We start from the raw sequence: 21023 nt of genomic DNA, 5'->3' as shown, positions 1-21023 counted from the left end.
TGTGTTGGGGTGTGTGTGTGTTGGGGTGTGTGTGTGTTGGGGTGTGTGTGTGTTGGGGTGTGTGTGTGTTGGGGTGTGTGTGTGTGTTGGGGTGTGTGTGTGTTGGGGTGTGTGTGTGTTGGGGTGTGTGTGTGTTGGGGTGTGTGTGTGTTGGGGTGTGTGTGTGTGTGTTGGGGTGTGTGTGTGTTGGGGTGTGTGTGTGTTGGGGTGTGTGTGTGTGTGTTGGGGTGTGTGTGTGTTGGGGTGTGTGTGTGTTGGGGTGTGTGTGTGTTGGGGTGTGTGTGTGTTGGGGTGTGTGTGTTGGGGTGTGTGTGTGTTGGGGTGTGTGTGTGTTGGGGTGTGTGTGTGTTGGGGTGTGTGTGTGTTGGGGTGTGTGTGTTGGGGTGTGTGTGTGTTGGGGGGTGTGTGTGTTGGGGGGTGTGTGTGTGTTGGGGGGTGTGTGTGTTGGGGTGTGTGTGTGTTGGGGTGTGTGTGTGTTGGGGTGTGTGTGTGTTGGGGTGTGTGTGTGTTGGGGTGTGTGTGTGTTGGGGTGTGTGTGTGTTGGGGTGTGTGTGTGTTGGGGTGTGTGTGTGTGTGTTGGGGTGTGTGTGTGTTGGGGTGTGTGTGTGTTGGGGTGTGTGTGTGTTGGGGTGTGTGTGTGTTGGGGTGTGTGTGTGTTGGGGTGTGTGTGTTGGGGTGTGTGTGTGTTGGGGTGTGTGTGTGTTGGGGGGTGTGTGTGTGTTGGGGGGTGTGTGTGTTGGGGTGTGTGTGTGTTGGGGTGTGTGTGTGTTGGGGTGTGTGTGTGTTGGGGTGTGTGTGTGTTGGGGTGTGTGTGTGTTGGGGTGTGTGTGTGTTGGGAATCTTTATCGAGATAAGCATTTATGCTTCTATCTGCTGACAGTGTAAATTATCTAATGATTGCATTTTCACTGAGTAGATTTTGCCGTGAGGAGACTTGGTTGTTGGATCTTGTTGTTTTAAAGCTGAGGTATTTAACTGGCCATGTTGGTAACTGGAAAGTGTCCTTTTATTTTATGTTGTGTCCTATGGAATATGGGATCAGAGCAATGGTAGACCCCCCTCCAAAGCTCGGTGAAATGTGTAATTAACTAGTTCCTGTTACAACAAGAGTCTTTTCTAGTTAGAGCAGGCAGTGGTTTTGCCCTCCGACACCACAGTGAGCTGGCAGTGCTGTTAAAGAGCATGGCATCAGAAGCTGGCAGAGTGCATTAATCTTACTGCAGGTTATTGGGAACTTACCTCAATCTCCTGATTGTTCTGTTTTATGGGGGATACTATCTCTCCGTCACTGAATGATTTCTCTTCATCTTCCTCATGAAGAATGGATGAGCTGCGTGAGACTGACCTTGAGGGAAAGAGTGAATCCTGTTAGCAAAGTGACAGTGAGAGAGGGAGAGAGAGAATGAGTGAGGCCTACAGAGAGACACAGAGAGAAACAGAAAGAGTGTGTGATAGAGGTACAGTGAGAGTGAGGGAGTGAGAATGAGAGACTGAGTGAGAGAGAGAGAGAGAGACCCAGACAGAAACAGAGAGAGTGTGTGATAGAGGGACAGAGAGTGAGACTGCATTTTGTCCGCAGTGAGAGCTTTTCTTACTTGGAAGAGCTTTTCTTCAGCTTGAAGCCTTGGTTGGTGTTGTCACAAACTCTGTCCAATGAAGACAAAGTGCGCACAGGAAGAGTTCGTCCATCAGGTCCAATGGTAGGTAAGGGACTGGGTGTGAGGCCATCTCTAACCCGGTGAATGGGAGGAGCTGAAGGTGAAGGAGTGAGGGGTCCGTTCAAAGCTTCAAGCAATGAAACAACCTCATAGCCCACAGGGATATGATCGGAAGCCTGGAGAAAGGAGGTTAGCCACATTTACTAGCAGTCACAAAAACAAATCCAACAGTAAAATATTGCACGTACTGCTGGGACCAAACAGAAAACCATGGGACGAATTAGCAGCTCAGTCAGTATCTGTAGGTACAGAAATAAACAGAATGGTCAGGCTTTAGTCACAGTGCTAGAGAGTTAGTGAGGCAGTAGGATTCCCCCGTGTCACCTCTGCAATGGGAGGGAAACTGGCATGACCTTAATACCATGGAGCTGACCCAGTCAGACGCCAGGATCCAATCAGGGGCAAGCAGTGACTACTGCCAATCAGAAACTGCAGTGTCACAGTCATTCATACCCAGGTCTCCCACTAATGGCACTGGAATTGCTGGTAATATTCATTATTTTCATCATGACTTTTATAATTATTTCAATACTAACTTTTAAACTGATCCTTCATCCGTTATCATTGAGATTAATTTCAATCCCCCATCATTACAGATTCATCCAAGGCTTGCAGGTGCTCACAGACAGGACACCAACCCCGACCCTGACCCTAACCCTAACCCTAACCCATCCCCACCCCCATCCCCCCCTCCCCCCATCCTCACCCCACCCCCACCCCCCACCCCCCTCCACCTCCACAATGATCTCAGGAGTGACCAGGAGGATGGATCAGCCCCTGTCTCTCTCCTGCTACCCACCGGGTGATCATCAGTCTCAGCTATCTGCGATGTGATGATAGGGTTGTAGCCACTCGGTGTCAGAGGATCCAGTTTCTTCCTCATCGCCCGGATTTGCAGGAGAGCACGGAATGCTGCACGAGAGAGAGAGAGATAGAGAGAGATAGAGAGAGAGAAAGACAGACACAGACAGACAGATACACACACAGCTGAGTGATGTTACCCCTGCTCCTGGCCTCAAAACTCTGTGATTGGTTCACAACTCACTCCACCCCATTCCCTCTGCACATCAAACATTCACTACCCCAGAGACCACAATCCCAGTGACACTCCTTAAACTGTGACAGACCAGGGAGAAACAAACTGAGGGGAGAGCACTCTTTGTGTTTTATTAATTCATATGATGTGGATGTCACTAGCTCTGAGTCATTACTGTCCCTTGTTGCCCCTTGAGAAGGTGGGGACGAGCTGCCTTCTTGAACCGCTGTAGTCCATGTGCTGTGGGTAGACCCATAATGTCCTTCGGGAGGGAATTCCAGGATTCTGACCCAGTGACACTGAAGGAACAGCGATATATTTCCAAGTCAGGATAGTAACTGGCTTAGAGAGGAACTTGCAAGGGGTGGTGTTTCAATGTACCTGCTGCCCTTGTTCTTCTAAATGGAAGGAGTTATGGTTTGAAAGGTGCTGTTTGAGGGTCTTTGGTGAATTTCTGCAGTGCATCTTGTAGATAGTACACACTGCTGTTACTGAGCGCCGGTGGGGGAGGGAGGGGAAGTTTGTGGATGTGGTACATGTCAAGTGTGTTTCTTTGTCCTGCTTTTTGTGTACAAGACATACCTGGGCAATTATCCCCATTGTCGGGTAGATGCCATTGTTGTAACTGTACTGGAAGATCTTGGCTTGGGCCACGGCATGGTGGTGCACACTGGTATTGTTAGTCACAGTGGTAACTAGTGGGGCACACTGGTTACTGGAGGACTACATTAGTTACTGTAGTTGGGGGCATATTGGTTATGAGAGAAGGAACTCTGGTTACTGAGTGGTCATACTGGTAACTAGTGGGACACAGTGGTTACTAGCAGAGTAGACTGGTTATTGTTACTGAGAGGTCACATTGGTGACTAAGTGCTCATGCAGGATACTAAGCAGTTAAACTGGTTATTAAGTGGTTACATTGGTTACAAAGCAGTTTCACTGGTTACTAAGTGGTTACAAATTGGCACAATGGTTACTAAGCGGTTGCACAGGTTACTAAGTGGTCACACTGATTATAAGTGGTTACACAGGTTACTAAACGGTCACACTGGTTTCTAAGTGGTTACACTGGTTATAAGCAGTTACACAGGTCACTAAGCGGTCACACAGGTCACAAGCGGTCACACTGGTTATAAGCGGTCACACTGGCCATTAAGCGGTTACACTGGTTACTTAGCGGTTACACTGGTGATCTTACGGAGCCGGCAGATTGGGCAGTTGTTGGCTTGGTATCGGAGGGTGTCAGCACAGGCATTGCAGAGACACAGATGACGACAGGGTAGGATAAGGGTGTCCCGGACATCAGACAGACAAACGACACACTCCGCACTGTTATCACTCAGCTCATCGGCTGGGACCTAGACACCGAGGGCAGACAGAGAGAGACCGAGAGCAGCACTGAGCAAGGGGATACCCCGGAGAGGGGGGGGGGGATAGAGGACGGGAGACTGGGGAGGGGGTCAAGTCTGGAAGGGAGAGTGGGACAGAAGAGAAACAAATTATCCCCTTAGCCCCAAACTCCGCCCCCCGGCAGTGACCCCACGTCCCGCTGTAAACCCATGCCCCGCGGTAAACACCCCTCCCCCAAGGTAAAACCAACCCCCACGGTAAAACCACTCCTCCACGGTAAACCCACCTGCTCCACATTAAACCCAGTCCCCGTGGTATACCCACGCCCCCACAGTAAAACCTCCCCCCATAGTAAAACCTGCCTCCACAGTAAACCCCCCTCACAGGAAACCCCCCCCCCCACAGTAAACCCCCCCACTGTAAAACCTCGCCCCATAGTAAAACCTCGCCCCACAGTAAACCCCCCCCCACAGTAAAACCTCGCCCCATAGTAAAACCTGCCTCCACAGTAAACCCCCCTCACAGGAACCCCCCCCCCACAGTAAACCCCCCCCCACAGTAAAACCTCGCCCCATAGTAAAACCTGCCTCCACAGTAAACCCCCCTCACAGGAACCCCCCCCCCCACAGTAAACCCCCCCCCACTGTAAAACCTCGCCCCATAGTAAAACCCCCCCCACAGTAAAATCTCCCCCCACAGTAAAACCTCCCGCCACAGTAAACCCCCCCCACAGTAAACCCCCCCCACAGTAAAATCTCCACCCACAGTAAACCCCCCCCCACAGTAAACCCCCCCCACAGTAAACCCCCTCACAGTAAAATCTCCCCCCACAGTTAAACCCCCCCCCACAGTAAACCCCCCTCACAGTAAACCCCCTCACAGTAAAATCTCCCCCCACAGTAAAACCTCCCGCCACAGTAAACCCCCCCCACAGTAAACCCCCCCACAGTAAACCCCCTCACAGTAAAATCTCCCCCCACAGTAAAACCTCCCGCCACAGTAAACCCCCCCCACAGTAAACCCCCCCACAGTAAACCCCCTCACAGTAAACCCCCCCCACAGTAAACCCCCTCACAGTAAAATCTCCCCCCACAGTAAAATCTCCCCCCACAGTAAAACCTCCCGCCACAGTAAACCCCCCCCACAGTAAACCCCCTCACAGTAAAACCTCCCGCCACAGTAAACCCCCCTCACAGTAAACCCCCTCACAGTAAAACCTCCCCCCACAGTAAACCCCCCACCACAGTAAACCCCCCACCACAGTAAACCCCCCCCACAGTAAACCCCCTCACAGTAAAATCTCCCCCCACAGTAAAATCTCCCCCCACAGTAAAACCTCCCGCCACAGTAAACCCCCCCCACAGTAAACCCCCTCACAGTAAAACCTCCCCCACAGTAAAACCTCCCCCCACAGTAAACCCCCCACCACAGTAAACCCCCCCCACAGTAAACCCCCTCACAGTAAAACCTCCCCACAGTAAAACCTCCCCCCACAGTAAACCCCCCACCACAGTAAACCCCCCCCACAGTAAAGTCATCCTCCAGACCCTTCCTCCATAAATGTGAAAGTTTCCCGTTTCCCACCTTCGATTGCTGCGAGTTATACTTATTTTCAATTCCATAAATTTCTTGCAGCAGGTAACTGACCCCATCAACCTGGGGGAAAGACACAGGAAGAGATTGGAATGAATAAAATCCTTCTGTAAACAGTGAGTGTATATCCACAGATAGTAAAAGAGTCAGGGGGAAAAGTGAGACCATTAGACAACAAGAAATAGAAAAAAGATTAGGCCCTCAAGCCTGTTCCAACTTTTAATTGGATCAGGGTTGAGAGGTAGGAGGGTTAGGGGTGAGTGCCACACAGTTGCCAGACTCTGTGACATTCAATGGTGTTACCATCACTGAATCCCCTACTGTCAACATCACGGGGGTTACCATTGACCAGAAGTTCAACTAGACTCACCACATAAACACAAAAGTAGGTCAGAGGCTGGGAAACCTGCAGTGAGTGACATACCTCCTGAAGGTGAAGTGCCATAGGTGGTGGTACATGTCGGCACAAATAATGTCGGGAAGAAGAGGAGGGACATTCTACAGCGGGACTTCGGAGAAGTAGGAAGAAGGCTGAAAAGCAGGACGTTCAGGGTGGTTATCTCCGATTTGCTTCCAGTTCCTCGGGCTGGAGAGGACAGGAACAGGGAGATAATGGACTTGAATGTGTGGCTGGGGAATTGGTGCAGGAAGCAAGGATATAAATTCTTGGATCATTGGGGTATGTTTAGCAGTAAGGATAAATTATACAAGAGGGATGGGTTGCACCTTAATAGGTTAGGGACCAGCATTCTGGCAGGCAGGTTTGCCACTGCAACACAGCTACGTTTAAACTAAATAGCAGGGGGAGGGGACAAACTAGATGTTTAAGAAGGAAGTTAAAGGGAAAGTTAGAACAAGGGAAGTCAAGAAAGACAACGGAATCAATGGAGCAGAAAACTCAAAAAAGGATCATGCCGTAAGGTTGAGTGAAATAGGGATTGACAGGAAGGGTGAGAACAGTAACAAATTAAAAATGTTATATATGAATGCACGAAGTATTAGAAATAAGATGGATGAGTTTGAGGCTCTTTTGGAAATTGGCAGTTACGGTGTTGTGGGGATAACTGAGACGTGGCTTCAAGTGGACAGGGCCTGGGAAATGAATATTCAAGGCTATACGTGCTATTGTAAGGACAGACTGACGGGCAGAGGGGGTGGGGTGGCCCTGTTGGTAAGGAATGATATTCAGTCCCTTGTGCGGGGGGACATAGAATCAGGACCTAGAGTCAGTATGGAGAGAGCTGAGAAATTCTAAGGGTATAAAGACCCTAATAGGAGTTATCTACAGGCCCCCAAATAGTAGCCTGGATGTCGGATGTAAGTTGAATAAGGAGCTGAAATTGGCCTGTCGCAAAGATGTTACTACAGTTGTTATGGGGGATTTCAACATGCAGGTATACTGGGAGAATCAGGGTGGTATTGGACCTCAAGAAAGGGAGTTTGTGGAGTGTCTCCGAGATGGATTCTTAGAACAGAATCCATTGGCCTAGCAGGGGTAAGCTGCAGCAACCGGGTCTCTGGCACGAGGTCCGACTCTGAGGCTCAGAAGGGAAAGGGGGAGAGGAGGAGAGCGCTAGTTATAGGAGACTCTATAGTTAGAGGGACGGACAGGCGGTTCTGGGGACATGGGCAAGACTCTTGGATGGTTCGTTGCCTCCCGGGTGACAGGGTCCGAAACGTCTCGGACCGTGTCTTCAGAATCGTTAAGGGGGAGGGTGTGCAGCCAGAAGTCGTGGTACACATTGGCACCAACGATATAGGTAGGAAGAGGGGTGGGGGGGGTGGGGAGGTCATTCAGGAGCTCAGGGAGTTAGGCTTGAAGCTAAAAACTAGGACGGACAGAGTCGTCATCTCTGGGTTGTTGCCGGTGCCACGTGACAGTGAGGCAAAGAATAGGGAGAGAGTGCAGTTGAACATGTGGCTGCAAGGATGGTGTAGGAGGGAGGGCTTCAGGTATTTGGACAATTGGACTGCATTCTGGGCAAGGTGGGATCTGTACAAGCAGGACGGGTTGCACCTGAACCAGAAGGGCACCAATATCCTGGGAGGTCGGTTTGCTAGCACTCTTCGGGGGGGCAAGGAGACGGGATCCAGACTTGTAGCCCAGCAAGTAGGTCAGCTGTTTTTCAGGAGGTCCAAGAATGTAGGGAGGTTGTGGAGAAGGTAGCACTGACAGGGAATACTTTCGGACACAGAGATGGGCTCAAGTGTGTATACTTCAACGCAAGGAGTATCAGAAATAAGGTGGGTGGACTTAAGGCGTGGATCGGTACTTGGGACTACAATGTTGTGGCCATCACAGAAACGTGGATAGAAGAGGGAATAGTTGTTGGAGGTTCCTGGTTACAGATGTTTCAGTAAGATTAGGGAGGGTGGTAAAAAAGGAGGGTGGGTGGCGTTGCTAATTAGAAATGGTAGAACAGCTGCAGAAAGGCAGTTCGAGGGGGATCTGCCTTTGGAGGTAGTATGGGCTGAAGTCAGAAATAGGAAAGGAGCAGTCACCTTGTTGGGTGTTTACTATAGGCCCTCCAATAGCAGCAGAGATGTGGAGAAACAGATTGGGAAACAGATTTTGGAAAGGTGCAGAAGCCACAGGGTAGTAGTCATGGGCGATTTCAACTTCCCAAATATTGATTGGAAGCTCTTTAGATCAAGTAGATTAGACGGGGGCGGTGTTTATGCAGTGTGTCCAGGAAGCTTTTCTAACTCAGTATGTAGATTGTCCGACCAGAGGGGAGGCCATATTGGATTTGGTACTTGGTAACGAACCGGGACAAGTGATGGGCTTGTTAGTGGGTGAGCATTTTGGTAATGGTGACCACAATTCTGTGACTTTCACCTTGGTTATGGAGAGAGATAGGTGCATACAACAGGGTAGGTTTTACAAATGGGGGAAGGGTAAATACGATGCTGCAAAACAGGATCTGAGGAGCATAAGTTAGGAGCATAGGCTGTCAGGGAAGGATGTCGTTGAAATGTGGAACTTTTTCAAGGAACAGATACGACGTGTCCTTGATATGTATGTACCCGTCAGGCAGGAAAGAGATGGTCGTGTGAGGGAACCTTGGTTGACGAGGGAGGTTGAATGGGGAGAAAGTGAGGACTGCAGATGCTGGAGATCGGAGCTGAAAATGTGTTGCTGGAAAAGCGCAGCAGGTCAGGCAGCATCCAAGGAGCAGGAGAATCGACATTTCGGGCATAAGCCGGCTGATGCCCGAAATGTCAATTCTCCTGCTCCTTGGATGCTGCCTGACCTGCTGCGCTTTTCCAGCAACACATTTTCAGAAGGAGGTTGAATGTCTAGTAAAGAGGAAGGAGGCTTACATATGGTTGAGGAAACAAGGTTCAGACAGAGCGTTGGAGGGATACAGGATAGCCAGGAGAGAGCTGAAGAAAGGGATTAGGAGAGCTAAGAGAGGGCATGAAAAATCTTTGGCGGGTAAGATCAAGGATAACCCCAAAGCCTTTTGTGCATATGTGAGAAACCTGAGAATGACGAGAACGAGGGTAGGTCTGATCAAGGACAGTAGTGGGAGACTGTGTATTGAGTCGGAAGAGATAGGAGAGGTCTTGAACAAGTACTTCTCTTCAGTATTTACGAACGAGAAGGACCGTATTGTTGAAGAGGAGTGTATGAAACGGACTGGTAAGCTAGAGGAGATACTTGTTAGGAAGGAAGATGGGATAGGCATTTTGAAAAACTTGAGGATAGACAAGTCCCCTGGGCCTGACGGGATATATCCTAGGATTATGTGGGAAGCAAGAGAGGAAATTGCAGAGCCGTTGGCAATGATCTTTTCGTCTTCACTGTCAATGGGGGTGGTGCCAGGGGACTGGAGAGTGGCGAATGTTGTGCCCCTGTTCAAAAAAGGGAATAGGGATAACCCCAGGAATTACAGGCCAGTTAGTCTTACTTCGGTGGTAGGCAAAGTAATGGAAAGGGTACTGAGGGATAGGATTTATGAGTATCTGGAAAGACGCTGCTTGATTAGGGACAGCCAGCGCGGATTTGTGAGGGGTAGGTCTTGCCTTACAAGTCTTATTGAATTATTTGAGGAGGTGACCAAGCATGTGGATGAGGGTAGAGCAGTGGATGTAGTGTACATGGATTTTAGTAAGGCATTTGATAAGGTTCCCCATGGTAGGCTTATGCGGAAAGTCAGGAGGCATGGGATAGTGGGAAATTTGGCCAGTTGGATAGAGAACTGGCTAACCGGTCAAAGTCAGAGAGTGGTGGTAGATGGTAAATATTCAGCCTGGAGCCCAGTTACAAGTGGAGTTCCGCAGGGATCAGTTCTGGGTCCTCTGCTGTTTGTAACTTTTATTAATGACTTGGAAGAGGGAGTCGAAGGGTGGGTCAGTAAATTTGCAGACGATACGAAGATTGGTGGAGTTGTGGATAGTGAGGAGGACTGTTGTCGGCTGCAGAGGGACTTAGATATGATGCAGAACTGGGCTGAGGAGTGGCAGATGGAGTTCAACCCTGTCAAGTGTGAGGTTGTCCATTTTGGAAGGACAAATAAGAATGCGGAATACAGGGTTAACGGTAGGTTTCTTAGTAAGGTGGAGGAGCAGAGGGATCTTGGGGTCTATGTTCATAGCTCTTTGAAAGTTGCCACTCAGTTGGATAGAGCTTGTAAGAAGGCCTATGGTGTATTAGCGTTCATTAGCAGAGGGATTGAATTCAAGAGTCGTGAGGTGATGTTGCAGCTGTACAGGACCTTGGTTAGGCCACAGTTGGAGTACTGTGTGCAGTTCTGGTCGCCTCACATTAGGAAAGATGTGGAAGCTTTGGAGACGGTGCAGAGATTTACCAGGATGTTGCCTGGAATGGAGAATATGGCGTATGAGGATAGGTTGAGAGTGCTAGGCCTTTTCTCATTGGAACGGCGAAGGATGAGGGGTGACTTGATAGAGGTTTATAAGATGATCAGGGGAATAGATAGAGTAGACAGTCAGAGACCTTTTTCCCCGGGTACAACAGAGTGTTACAAGGGGACATAAATTTAAGGTGAAGGGTGGAAGGTATAGGGGGGGATGTCAGGGGTAGGTTCTTTACCCAGAGAGTGGTGGGGGCATGGAATGCGCTGCCTGTGGGAATGGCAGAGTCAGAATCATTGGCGACCTTTAAGCGGCAATTCGATAGGTACATGGATAGGTGCTTAAGCTAGGACAAATGTTCGGCACAACATCGTGGGCCGAAGGGCCTGTTCTGTGCTGTATTGGTCCATGTTCTATAACAGCTTGTGCTGGAGCCTACCAGGGAGAAAGCAATACTGGATCTGGTGTTATGCAACGAACCGGATTTGATCAGGGACCTGGAAGTAAAGGTGCCATGAGGAGGTAGTGACCACAATACAATAAGCTTTAATCTGCAGTTTGAAAGAGAGGGGGTAGGATCGGAACTGTTGAATAAGGGGAACCATGGAGCTATGAGGGAGGAGCTGGCCAAAGTTCAATGGTGCAATACCCCAGTGGAACCACAATGGCAGGTATTTCTGGGTATAATGCAGAAGGTGCAGGATCGGTTCATTCCAAAAAGGAAGAAAGATCCTAAAGGAAGGCAGAGGTGGCCGTGGCTGACGAGGGAAGTTCAGGACCATATAAAGATAAAAAGGGAAAAAGTATAACATAGCAAAGATAAGTGGGAAATCAGAGGACTGGGAAGCTTTTAAAGAACAACAGAGGATTACTAAAAAGGAAATACACAAAGAAAAAAATAAGGTACGAAGGTAAAGTGGCCAAAAATATAAAGGAGGATAGTAAAAGCTTTTTTACGTATGTGAAAAGAAAAAAATGGTTAAGACCAAAATTGGGCCCTTAAAGACAGAAACAGAGGAATTTATTACGGGGAACAAAGAAATGGCAGAAGAGTTGAATTGGTACTTTGCTCGTGTCTTCCCCAGTGCAGACAGATCTAATCTCCCAGATATAATAGTGGCTGAAGGACCTGAACTGAAGGAATTTATATTAGGCAGGAAATGGTGTTGGGAGAGACTGTTAGGTCTGAAGGCTGGTAAGTCCCTGGGACTGGATGGTCTACATCCCAGGGTACTGAAGGAGGTGGCTCTAGAAATCGTGGAGGCAGTGGTGATCGTTTTCCAATGTTTTATAGATTCAGGATCAGTTCCTGTGGGTTGGAGGGTGGCTAATGTTGTCCCACATTTTAAGAAAGGAGGGAGAGAGAAAACAGAATTATAGGCCAGTTAGTCTGACCTCAGTGGTGGGAAAAATGCTGGAATCAATTCTAAAGGACAAAATTACGACACATCTGGATAGTAGTAACAAGATAGGTCAGAGTCAGCATGGATTTATGAAGGGAAAATCATGCCTGACTAATCTCCTGGAATTTTTTGAGGATGTAACTCTGAAGATGGACAAGGGAGATCCAGTGGATGTAGTGTATCTGGACTTTCAGAAAGCCTTTGATAAAGTCCCACATAGGAGGTTAGTGAGCAAAATTAGGGTGCATGGTATTAGGGGCAAAATACTGACATGGATTGAAAATTGGTTGGCTGATAGGAAACAAATAGTAGTGATAAACGGCTCCCTTTCGGAATGGCAGACGGTGACCAGTGGAGTACCGCAGGGATCAGTGCTGGGACCGCAGCTTTTTACAATGTACATTAATGATATAGATGAAGGTATTAAAAGTAATATTAGCAAATTTGCTGATGACACCAAGCTAGGTGGCAGGGTGAAATGTGAGGAGGATGTTAGGAGAATATAGGGTGACCTGCATAGGCTAGGTGAGTGGACAGATGCATGGCAGATGCAGTTTAATGTGGATAAATGTATGGTTATCCACTTTGGTGGCAAGAACAGGAAGACAGATTACTACCTAACTTGACTCCATTTAGGTAAAGGGGCAGTACAACGAGATCTAGGTGTTCTTGTACATCAGTCAATGAAAGCAAGCATGCAGATACAGCAGGTAGTGAAGAAGGCTAATAGCATGCTGGCCTTCATAACAAGAGGAATTGAGTATAGAAGCAAAGAGATCCTTCTGCAGCTGTACAGGACCCTGGTGAGACCGCACCTGGAATACTGTGCACTGTTTTGGTCTCCAAATTGGAGGAAAGACATTCTGGCTATTGAGGGAGTGCAGTGTAGGTTCTTGAGGTCAATTCCTGGAATGGCGGGACTATCTTACGCTGAAAGATTGGAGTGACTGGGCTTGTATACCCTTGAGTTTAGAAGACTGAGAGGGGATCTGATTGAGATGTATAAGATTATTAAAGGATTGGACACTCTGGAGGCAGGAAATATGTTTCCGCTGATGGGTGAGTCCCAAACCAGAGGACACAGTTTAAAAATAAGGGGTAGGCCACTTAGAACAGAGTTGAGAAGAAACTTCTTCACCCACAGAGTGGTGGGTGTGTGGAATGCTCTGCCCCAGAGGGCAGTGGAGGCCCAATCTCTGGATTTGTTTAAGAAAGAGTTGGATAGAGCTCTCAAGGATAGTGGAATCAAGGGTTATGGAGATAAGGGAGGAACAGGATATTGATTGTGGATGATCAGCCATGAGGAGGTGGTGCTGGCTCAAAGGGCAGAATGGCCTTCCCCTGCACCTATTGTCTATTGTCCCCAAAGTCTATCTGCCATCCATAAGGCACAAGCCAAGAGTGTGAGGGAATACTCCCCACTTGCCTCCAACAATACTCAAGAGGCTTGACACCATCCAGGACAAAGCAGCCCACTTGATTGGCACCACATCCACTCCCTCCATCACCAACGCTCAGTAGCAGCAGTGTGTACTATCTACAAGATGCACTATAGAAATTCATCAAAGATCTTCAGACAGCACCTTCCAAACCCACAACCACTGTCACTGGGTCAAAATCGTGGCATTCTCTGCCTCAGGGCATTGTGGATCTATTTACAGCAGGTGGACTGCAACAGGGCAAGAAAGTAGCTCATCAACATCTTCTCAAGGGGCAACGAGGGGACAGGCAATAAATGCTGGACAGTCAGGGGTGCCCACATCCCACAGATGAATAATAAAACAGGACAGGCTGAGGGACAAAGGTGAGATACATGAGTGAGAGAGGACTGGGTGAGAGGGTGAGGGTGAGGGGTGACGCGGTGAGGTGGTGAGGGTTGGAAGGTGAGATGAGGAATGAGGGATAGAAGGTGTAGGATGGTGGATGACGGATGAGATGGTGAGATGGTGAGATGGTGAGATGGTGAGGGGGTGAGAGGTGTGGGGTGAGAGATGACATGGTGAGGGGTGAGAGGTGAGCGGTGAGAGGGTAAGCGGTGAGGGATGAGGAGTGAGAGAAGTGAGCAGTGAGAGGTGAGGGATGAAGGGTGAGGTGCAGAGGTGCAGAGGTGGTGAGGGGTGAGGGGAGAGGGGAGAGGGGAGAGGGGAGATGGGTGAGAGGTGAGAGGTGAGAGGAGAGGGGAGAGGGGAGAGGGGAGAGGGGAGAGGGAGAGGGGAGAGGGGAGAGGGGAGAGGAGTGAGGGGTGAGGGGTGAGGGGTGAGGGGTGAGGGGTGAGGTGAGGGGTGAGGTGAGGTGAGGGGTAAGAAAAGACTTACCACCTGTTTCTGTTTGAGAGGTTTCACCGAGCAGTTACCATCCACACTCTGTAAACAACAACAACAATGACGATGCAGAGTGAGCACTGTCTGCAAACGACACCCACCCCTCAGGGCCATGCCTCCACAGGGCCACACCCATCCATCTGGCCACAACCCCACACCATCCCAAATTGCCCCACCCCCACAGTGCCCCACCCTTCCACAATACCCTATCCCCACACCGCCCACCGCCACACCTCCCCACCCCCACATACCCCTGCACACCTCCCCACCCAACCCCTACACCTCCCCACCCCACACAACCACACCCCTACAGTGCCCCAACACCCCACTCCCACACACCGCCCCATTCCCCACACCGCCCTACTCCCCATACCGCCCCACCCCCACACCGCCCACCGCCACACCTCCCCACCCAACCCCTACACCTCCCCACCCCACACAACCCCACCCCTACAGTGCCCCAACACCCCACTCCCACACACCGGCTCATTCCCCACACCGCCCCACTCCCCACACCGCACCACTCCCCACCCCTACACCGCCCCACTCCCCACACCGCCCCACCCACACCCCCACAATGCCCCACTCCCACACTGCCTCACACCGCACACCGCCCCACCCCCACACCACCCCACTCCCCACACCGCCCCACTCCCCACACCGCCCCAACCCCACCCCCACACTGCCAAACTCCCTCACATTGCCCCACCCCCACAGTCCCACCCCCACACCGCCGCACCCCCACACTGTGCCACCCCACACAATGCTCTACCCACACACTGTCCCACCCCCACGCTGTCCGACCGCCACACTGGATTAGTGGTGCTGGAAGAGCACAGCAGTTCAGGCAGCATCCAAGTAGCTTCGAAATCGACGTTTCGTGCAAAAGCCCTTCATCAGGAATAAAGGCAGTGTGCCTGAAGCGTGGAGAGATAAGCTAGAGGAGGGTGGGGGTGGGGAGAGAGGAGCATAGAGTACAATGGGTGAGTGGGGGAGGAGATGAAGGTGATAGGTCAAGGAGGAGAGGGGGGAGTGGATAGGTGGAAAAGAAGATAAGCCGGTAGGACAAGTCAAGGAGACAGTAACTGAGCTGGAAGTTTGGAACTAGGGTGAGGTGGGGGAAGGGGAAATGTGGAAACTGTTGAAGTCCATATTGATGCCCTGGGGTTGAAGTGTTCCGAGGCGGAAGCTGAGGCGTTCTTCCTCCATGTGTCTGGTGGTGAGGGAGCGGCGGTAAAGGAGGCCCAGGACCTCCATGTCCTCAGCAGAGTGGGAGGGGGAGTTGAAATGTTGGGCCACGGGGCAGTTTGGTTGATTGGTGCGGGTGTCCCGGAGATGTTCCCTAAAGCACCCTGCTAGGAGGCGTCCAGTCTCCCCACTGTGGAGGAGACCGCATCGGGAGCAACGGATACAATAAATGATATTAGTGGATGTGCAAGTAAAACTTTGATGGATGTGGAAGGCTCCTTTAAGGCCTTGGATAGAGGTGAGGGAGGAGGTGTGGGCGCAGGTTCCTGCGGTGGCAGGGGAAGGTGCCAGGATGGGAGGGTGGGTTGTAGGGGGGCGTGGACCTGACCAGGTAGTCGCGAAGGGAACGGTCTTTGCGGAAGGTGGAAAGGGGTGGGGAGGGAAATATATCCCTAGTGGTGGGGTCTTTTTGGAGGTGGCGGAAATGTCAGTGGATGATTTGGTTGATGCGAAGGTTGGTAGGGTGGAAGGTGAGCACCAGGGGCGTTCTGTCCTTGTTATGGTTGGAGGGGTGGGGTCTGAGGGCGGAGGTGCGGGATGTGGACGAGATGTGTTGGAGGGCATCTTTAACCACGTGGGAAGGGAAATTGCGGTCTCTAAAGAAGGAGGCCATCTGGTGTGTTCTGTGGTGGAACTGGTCCTCCTGGGAGTAGATCCCACGGAGGCGGAGGAATTGGGAATACGAGATGGCATTTTTGCAAGAGATAGGGTGGGAAGAGGTGTCATCCAGGTAGCTGTGGGAGTCGGTGGGTTTGTAAAAAATGTCAGTGTCAAGTCGGTCATCACTAATGGAGATGGAGAGGTCCAGGAAGGGGAGGGAGGTGTCAGAGATGGTCCAGGTAAATTTAAGGTCAGGGTGGAATGTGTTGGTGAAGTTGATGAATTGCTCAACCCCCTCGCGGGAGCACGAGGTGGCGCCAATGCAGTCATCAATGTAGCGGAGGAAGAGGTGGGGTGTGGAGCCGGTGTAATTATGGAAGATCGACTGTTCTACGTAGTCAACAAAGAGACAGGCATAGCTGGGGCCCATACGTGTGCCCATGGCTACCCCTTTGGTCTGGAGGAAATGGGATGATTCGAAGGAGAAATTGTTAAGGGTGAGGACCAGTTCAGCCAAATGAATGAGAGTGTCGGTGGGGACGTCTGGAGAGGAAAAAACGGAGGGCTTGGAGATGACTGACTTGACACTGACATTTTTTACAAACCCACCGACTCCCAGGGGACAATATGATGAAGGGTTTATGCCCGAAACATCGATTCTCCTGCTCCTCGGATGCTGCCTGACCAGCTGTGCTTTTCCAGCACCACATTCTCAACTCTAATAATTAATGCCAGGCCATTCAGGAGGAATGTTAGAAAGCATTTCTCCACACAAAGAGTATTGGAGATTTGGAACTCTCTTCCTCAAATGGCAGTCAATGTTAATTCGGTTGTTAAATATAAATCTGAGATAGACAAAGTTTTATTGAGCCAGAGTATCAGGGGAAATGGACCCAAGGCAAGCATATGGATTTAGGCCACAAATCAACCATGACCTTACTGAATGGTGGAGTTGGCTCAAGGGGCTGAATGGCCTTCTCCTGTTCCTGAAAACACAAGGAGCTGAATGGCTTCCCTCAGTGAATGACTATGGAAGGTCAGGCCAGAGCCTGGAGCTCAGTTTGAATAGTGTACCTTATCAAATGTGGTCAGTAGCACGTGGGAATGTCCCAGATGTTCTGGGGATAAGAGAACAATAAGATGGAGTTAGACTGAGAGACAGAGACCACGGCTGCACCCCCACAACCCCAACCCCAACCCCCACCCCAGAGAACAATCCCCCACCTCCGAGACTACTCCCCCACACCCAGAGACTGCTCCCTCACTCCCAGAGACAAGCACACCTACCCTTGCCCAGACCAGACCCTCCCCTTGTCAAGTCCATTATTAAGGATGAGACTGGGCAATACTTGGAAGTGTGTGGTACAATAGGCTGAGTCAGCGTGGCTTCATCAACGGGAGGTCATGCCGGGAGAATCTGTTAGAATTCTTTCAGGAGGCATTGAGCAAATTAGACAAAGGAGAGCCAGGGACCATGATCTATTTTGATTTCCAAAAAGTCTTTGTCAAGGTACTGTACAGGAGGCTCCTGAATAAGATAAGAGCCTGTGGTGTTAGGGGCAAGGTACTGGCATGGAGAGAGGATTGGCTGACTGGCAGCAAGCAGAGAGTGGGGATAAAGGGGTCTTTTCAGGATGGCAACAGGTGACCAGTGGGAGTTCTGCAGGGGTCAGTGTTGGGACCATAACTATTCATATTATACATTAATGATCTGGATGAAGGAACTGAGGACATTGTTGCTAAGTTTGCAGATGAGACAAAGATAGGTGGAGGGACAGGTAGGTGTGGAGTCAGGGGGAGGCTGTAGAAGGACTTACACAGGCTTGGAGAGTGAGCAAAGAACTGGTAGGTGGAATACAATGTGGGAAAGTGAGAGGGTATTCACTTTGGGAGGAAGAGTAGAAACAGACTGTAACTAAACAGGGAAAGGCTTTGGAATTCTGAAGCAGAAAGGGACTTAAGAGTGTTAGTTCCAGATTCTCCTGAGATTAACCTGTCGGTTTAGTTGGCAGTTCGGAAGTTAAATACAACATGAGCATTCACTTCAACAAGGCGAGAACACCAGAGCAGAGGTTACAGCTGAGGCTGTAAAGAACAAAGGACAAAGAACATTATAGCACAGGAACAAACCCTTTGGCCCTCCAAGCCTGTGCCGATCCAGATCCTCGATCTAAACCTCTTACCTATTTTCTAAGGATCTGTATCGTCTGCTCCCTGCCCATGCATGTATCTGTCTAGATACATCTGCAATGACACTATCGTTCCTGCCTCTACCACTTCCACCTGCAACGCGTTCCAGGCCCCCACCACCCTCTGCATGAAGAACTTTCCACGTATATCTCCCCTAAACTTTTCCCCTCTCACTTTGAACTCATGACCCCTATTAACCGAGTCCCACACTCTAGGATAAAGCCTCTTGCTATCCACCTTGTCTACACACCTCATGATCTTGTGGAGTTCAATCAGGTCCCCCTCAACCTTCTTTCCAATGAAAATAACCCTAATCTACTCAATCTGTCTTCATAGCTTGCGTCCTCCATACCAGGCAACACCCTGGTGATCCTCCTTGGCACCCTTTCCAAAACATCCACATCCTTTTGGTAATGTGGTGACCAGGACTGTACACAGCATCCCAAATGTGGCTGAACCAAAGTCTTATACAACTGTAACATAACCAGCCAACTCTTGTACTCAATACCCCGTCCGATGAAGGAAAGTATGCCGTATGCCTTCTTGACCACTCACTGACCTGCATTACCACCATCAGGAAACAATGCGCCTGAACACCCAGATCTCTCTGTACGTCAATTTTCCCCAGGATTTTTCCATTTGCTGTATAGTTTGCTCTAGAATTGCATCTTCCAAAACGCATCACCTCGCAGCTTGAAAGTGGAGTCGCAGGTAGATACGATAGTGAAGGCGGCGTTTGGTACGCTTTCCTTTATTGGTCAGAGTATTGAGTACAGGAGTTGGGAGGTCATGTTGTGGCTGTACAGGACATTGGTTAGGCCACTGTTGGAATATTGCGTGCAATTCTGGTCTCCTTCCTATCGGAAAGATGTAGCGAAACTTGAAAGGGTTCAGAAAAGATTTACAAGGATGTTGCCAGTTTTGGAGGATCTGAGCTACAGGGAGAGGCTGAACAGGCTGGGACTGTTTTCCCTGGAGCATCGGAGGCTGAGGGGTGACCTTATAGAGGTTTACAAAATAATGAGGGGCATGGATAGGATAAATAGACAAAGTATTTTCCCTGGGGTGGGGGGAGTCCAGACTAGAGGGCATAGGTTTAGGGTGAGAGCGGAAAGATATAAAAGAGACCTAAAGGGGCAACTTTTTCACGCAGAGGGTGGTACGTGTATGGAATGAGCTGCCAGAGGAAGTGGTGGAGGCTGGTACAATTACAACATCTAAGAGGTATTTGGATGAGTATATGAATAGGAAGGGTTTGGAAGGATATGGGCCGGGTGCTGGCAGGTGGGACTAGATTGGGTTGGGATATCTGGTCGGCATGGACGGGTTGGACCAAAGGGTCTGTTTCCATGCTGTACATCTCTATGACTCTATGAACTCTCCAATCTATCTATATTCTGCTGTATTCTCTGACAGTCCCTTTCACCATCTGCTACTCCCCAATCTTACTGTCACCTGCAAACTTGCTAATGAGACAACATACACCTTCCTCCAAATCATTTGTGTAAATCACAAACAGCAGTGGTCCCAGCACAGATCCCTGTGGGACACCACTGATCACAGGTCTCCATTTTGAGAAGCTCCCTTCCACGACTACTCTCTGCCTCCTGTTGCCCAGCCAGTTCTCTATCCATCTAACTAGAACACCCTGGACCCCTGTAACTTCATCTTCTTCATCAGCCTACCATTGGGAACTTTATCAAACACCTTACTAAGAAATGCATATGACATCTACATCCCTTCCCTCATCAATCAACTTTGTCACCTCTTCAAATAATTCTATTAGGTTTGTAAGACATGACCTTCCCTGCACAAAACCATGTTGCCTCTCACTGATAAGCCCATTTTTTTCCAAATGGGTATATATCCTATCCCTCAGTATGTTCTCCAGAGGCTTCCCTACCACTGACGTCAGGCTCACCGGTCTGTAATTACCTGGATTACCCCTGCTCCCCTTCTTAAACACAGAGACAACATTAGCAATAGGGCTGTGGTCAGATCATATTTGGAATATTGTGAGCAGTTTTGGGCCCCGTATCTAAGGAGGGATGTGCTGGTGTTGGAGGAGGTTCAGAAGAGATTTACAAGAATGATCCCAGGGATGAAGGACTTGTCATATGAGGAGCAGTTGAGGACACTAGGCCTGTACTCGATGGAATTTAGAAGGATGAAAGGTACAGATAGAATTGATGGTAATTGTCTTTTCCCGGAGATGGGAACTTTCAAGATTGAGGCACATTTTTAAGGTGAGAGGACAAAGATTTAATAGGATATATGAGGCAATCTTTTTACATAGAGGGTGATTCATGTGTTGAATGAGCTTCCTGAGGAAGTGATGGATGTGGGTACAATTACAATATCTAAAAGATATTTGAAAAAGTACATAAATAGGAAATGTTTGGTGGGATATGGGCCAGGTGCAGGCAGGTGGGGCTAGGTTAGTTTGGAATTATGTTCAGCATGGAATGGTTGGACCAAAGGGTCTGTTTCTGTGCTGTCTGACTCTACAAGTATGACTGAGAGAAAACAAAAACAGAAATTGCTGGAAAAGCTCAGCAGGTCTGGCAGCACCTGTGCAGTGAAAGCAGAGTTAACATTCCGGGTCTGGTGACCCTTCCCCAGAACGTTCTGAAGGAGGGTCACTGAACCCGAAACATTAACTCTGATTTCTCTTCACAGATGCTACCAGACCTGCTGAGCTTTTCCAGCAATTCCTATTTTTGTTGCTGATTTACAACATCCG

At 49.6% G+C, this 21023-nt stretch overlaps 1 protein-coding gene across 7 annotated transcripts in view; it reads right to left on the bottom strand.

The window, feature by feature from the left end:
* The window catches only part of rnf157 (ring finger protein 157), a 181044-nt gene that overhangs the window by 128580 nt on the left and 31441 nt on the right, over positions 1-21023 (bottom strand). For 4 of the 7 annotated variants that reach the window (XM_072559018.1, XM_072559019.1, XM_072559017.1 and 1 more), the window contains 7 exons: positions 17165-17208; positions 14237-14284; positions 5689-5760; positions 3953-4112; positions 2518-2630; positions 1596-1834; positions 1240-1345 (listed from right to left, as the gene is read on the bottom strand). In XM_072559018.1, the coding sequence (XP_072415119.1) occupies positions 1240-1345; positions 1596-1834; positions 2518-2630; positions 3953-4112; positions 5689-5760; positions 14237-14284; positions 17165-17208 (782 nt within the window). The remainder of the gene's footprint in view (positions 1-1239; positions 1346-1595; positions 1835-2517; positions 2631-3952; positions 4113-5688; positions 5761-14236; positions 14285-17164; positions 17209-21023) is intronic. The other 3 variants (XM_072559021.1, XM_072559023.1, XM_072559024.1) reach the window with 3 other exon arrangements.

This window comes from Chiloscyllium punctatum, chromosome 39 (genome assembly GCF_047496795.1).
Source record: "Chiloscyllium punctatum isolate Juve2018m chromosome 39, sChiPun1.3, whole genome shotgun sequence".
In the NCBI taxonomy this organism is placed as follows: domain Eukaryota; kingdom Metazoa; phylum Chordata; class Chondrichthyes; order Orectolobiformes; family Hemiscylliidae; genus Chiloscyllium; species Chiloscyllium punctatum.
This window is presented reverse-complemented; position numbering and strand designations above follow the sequence as displayed.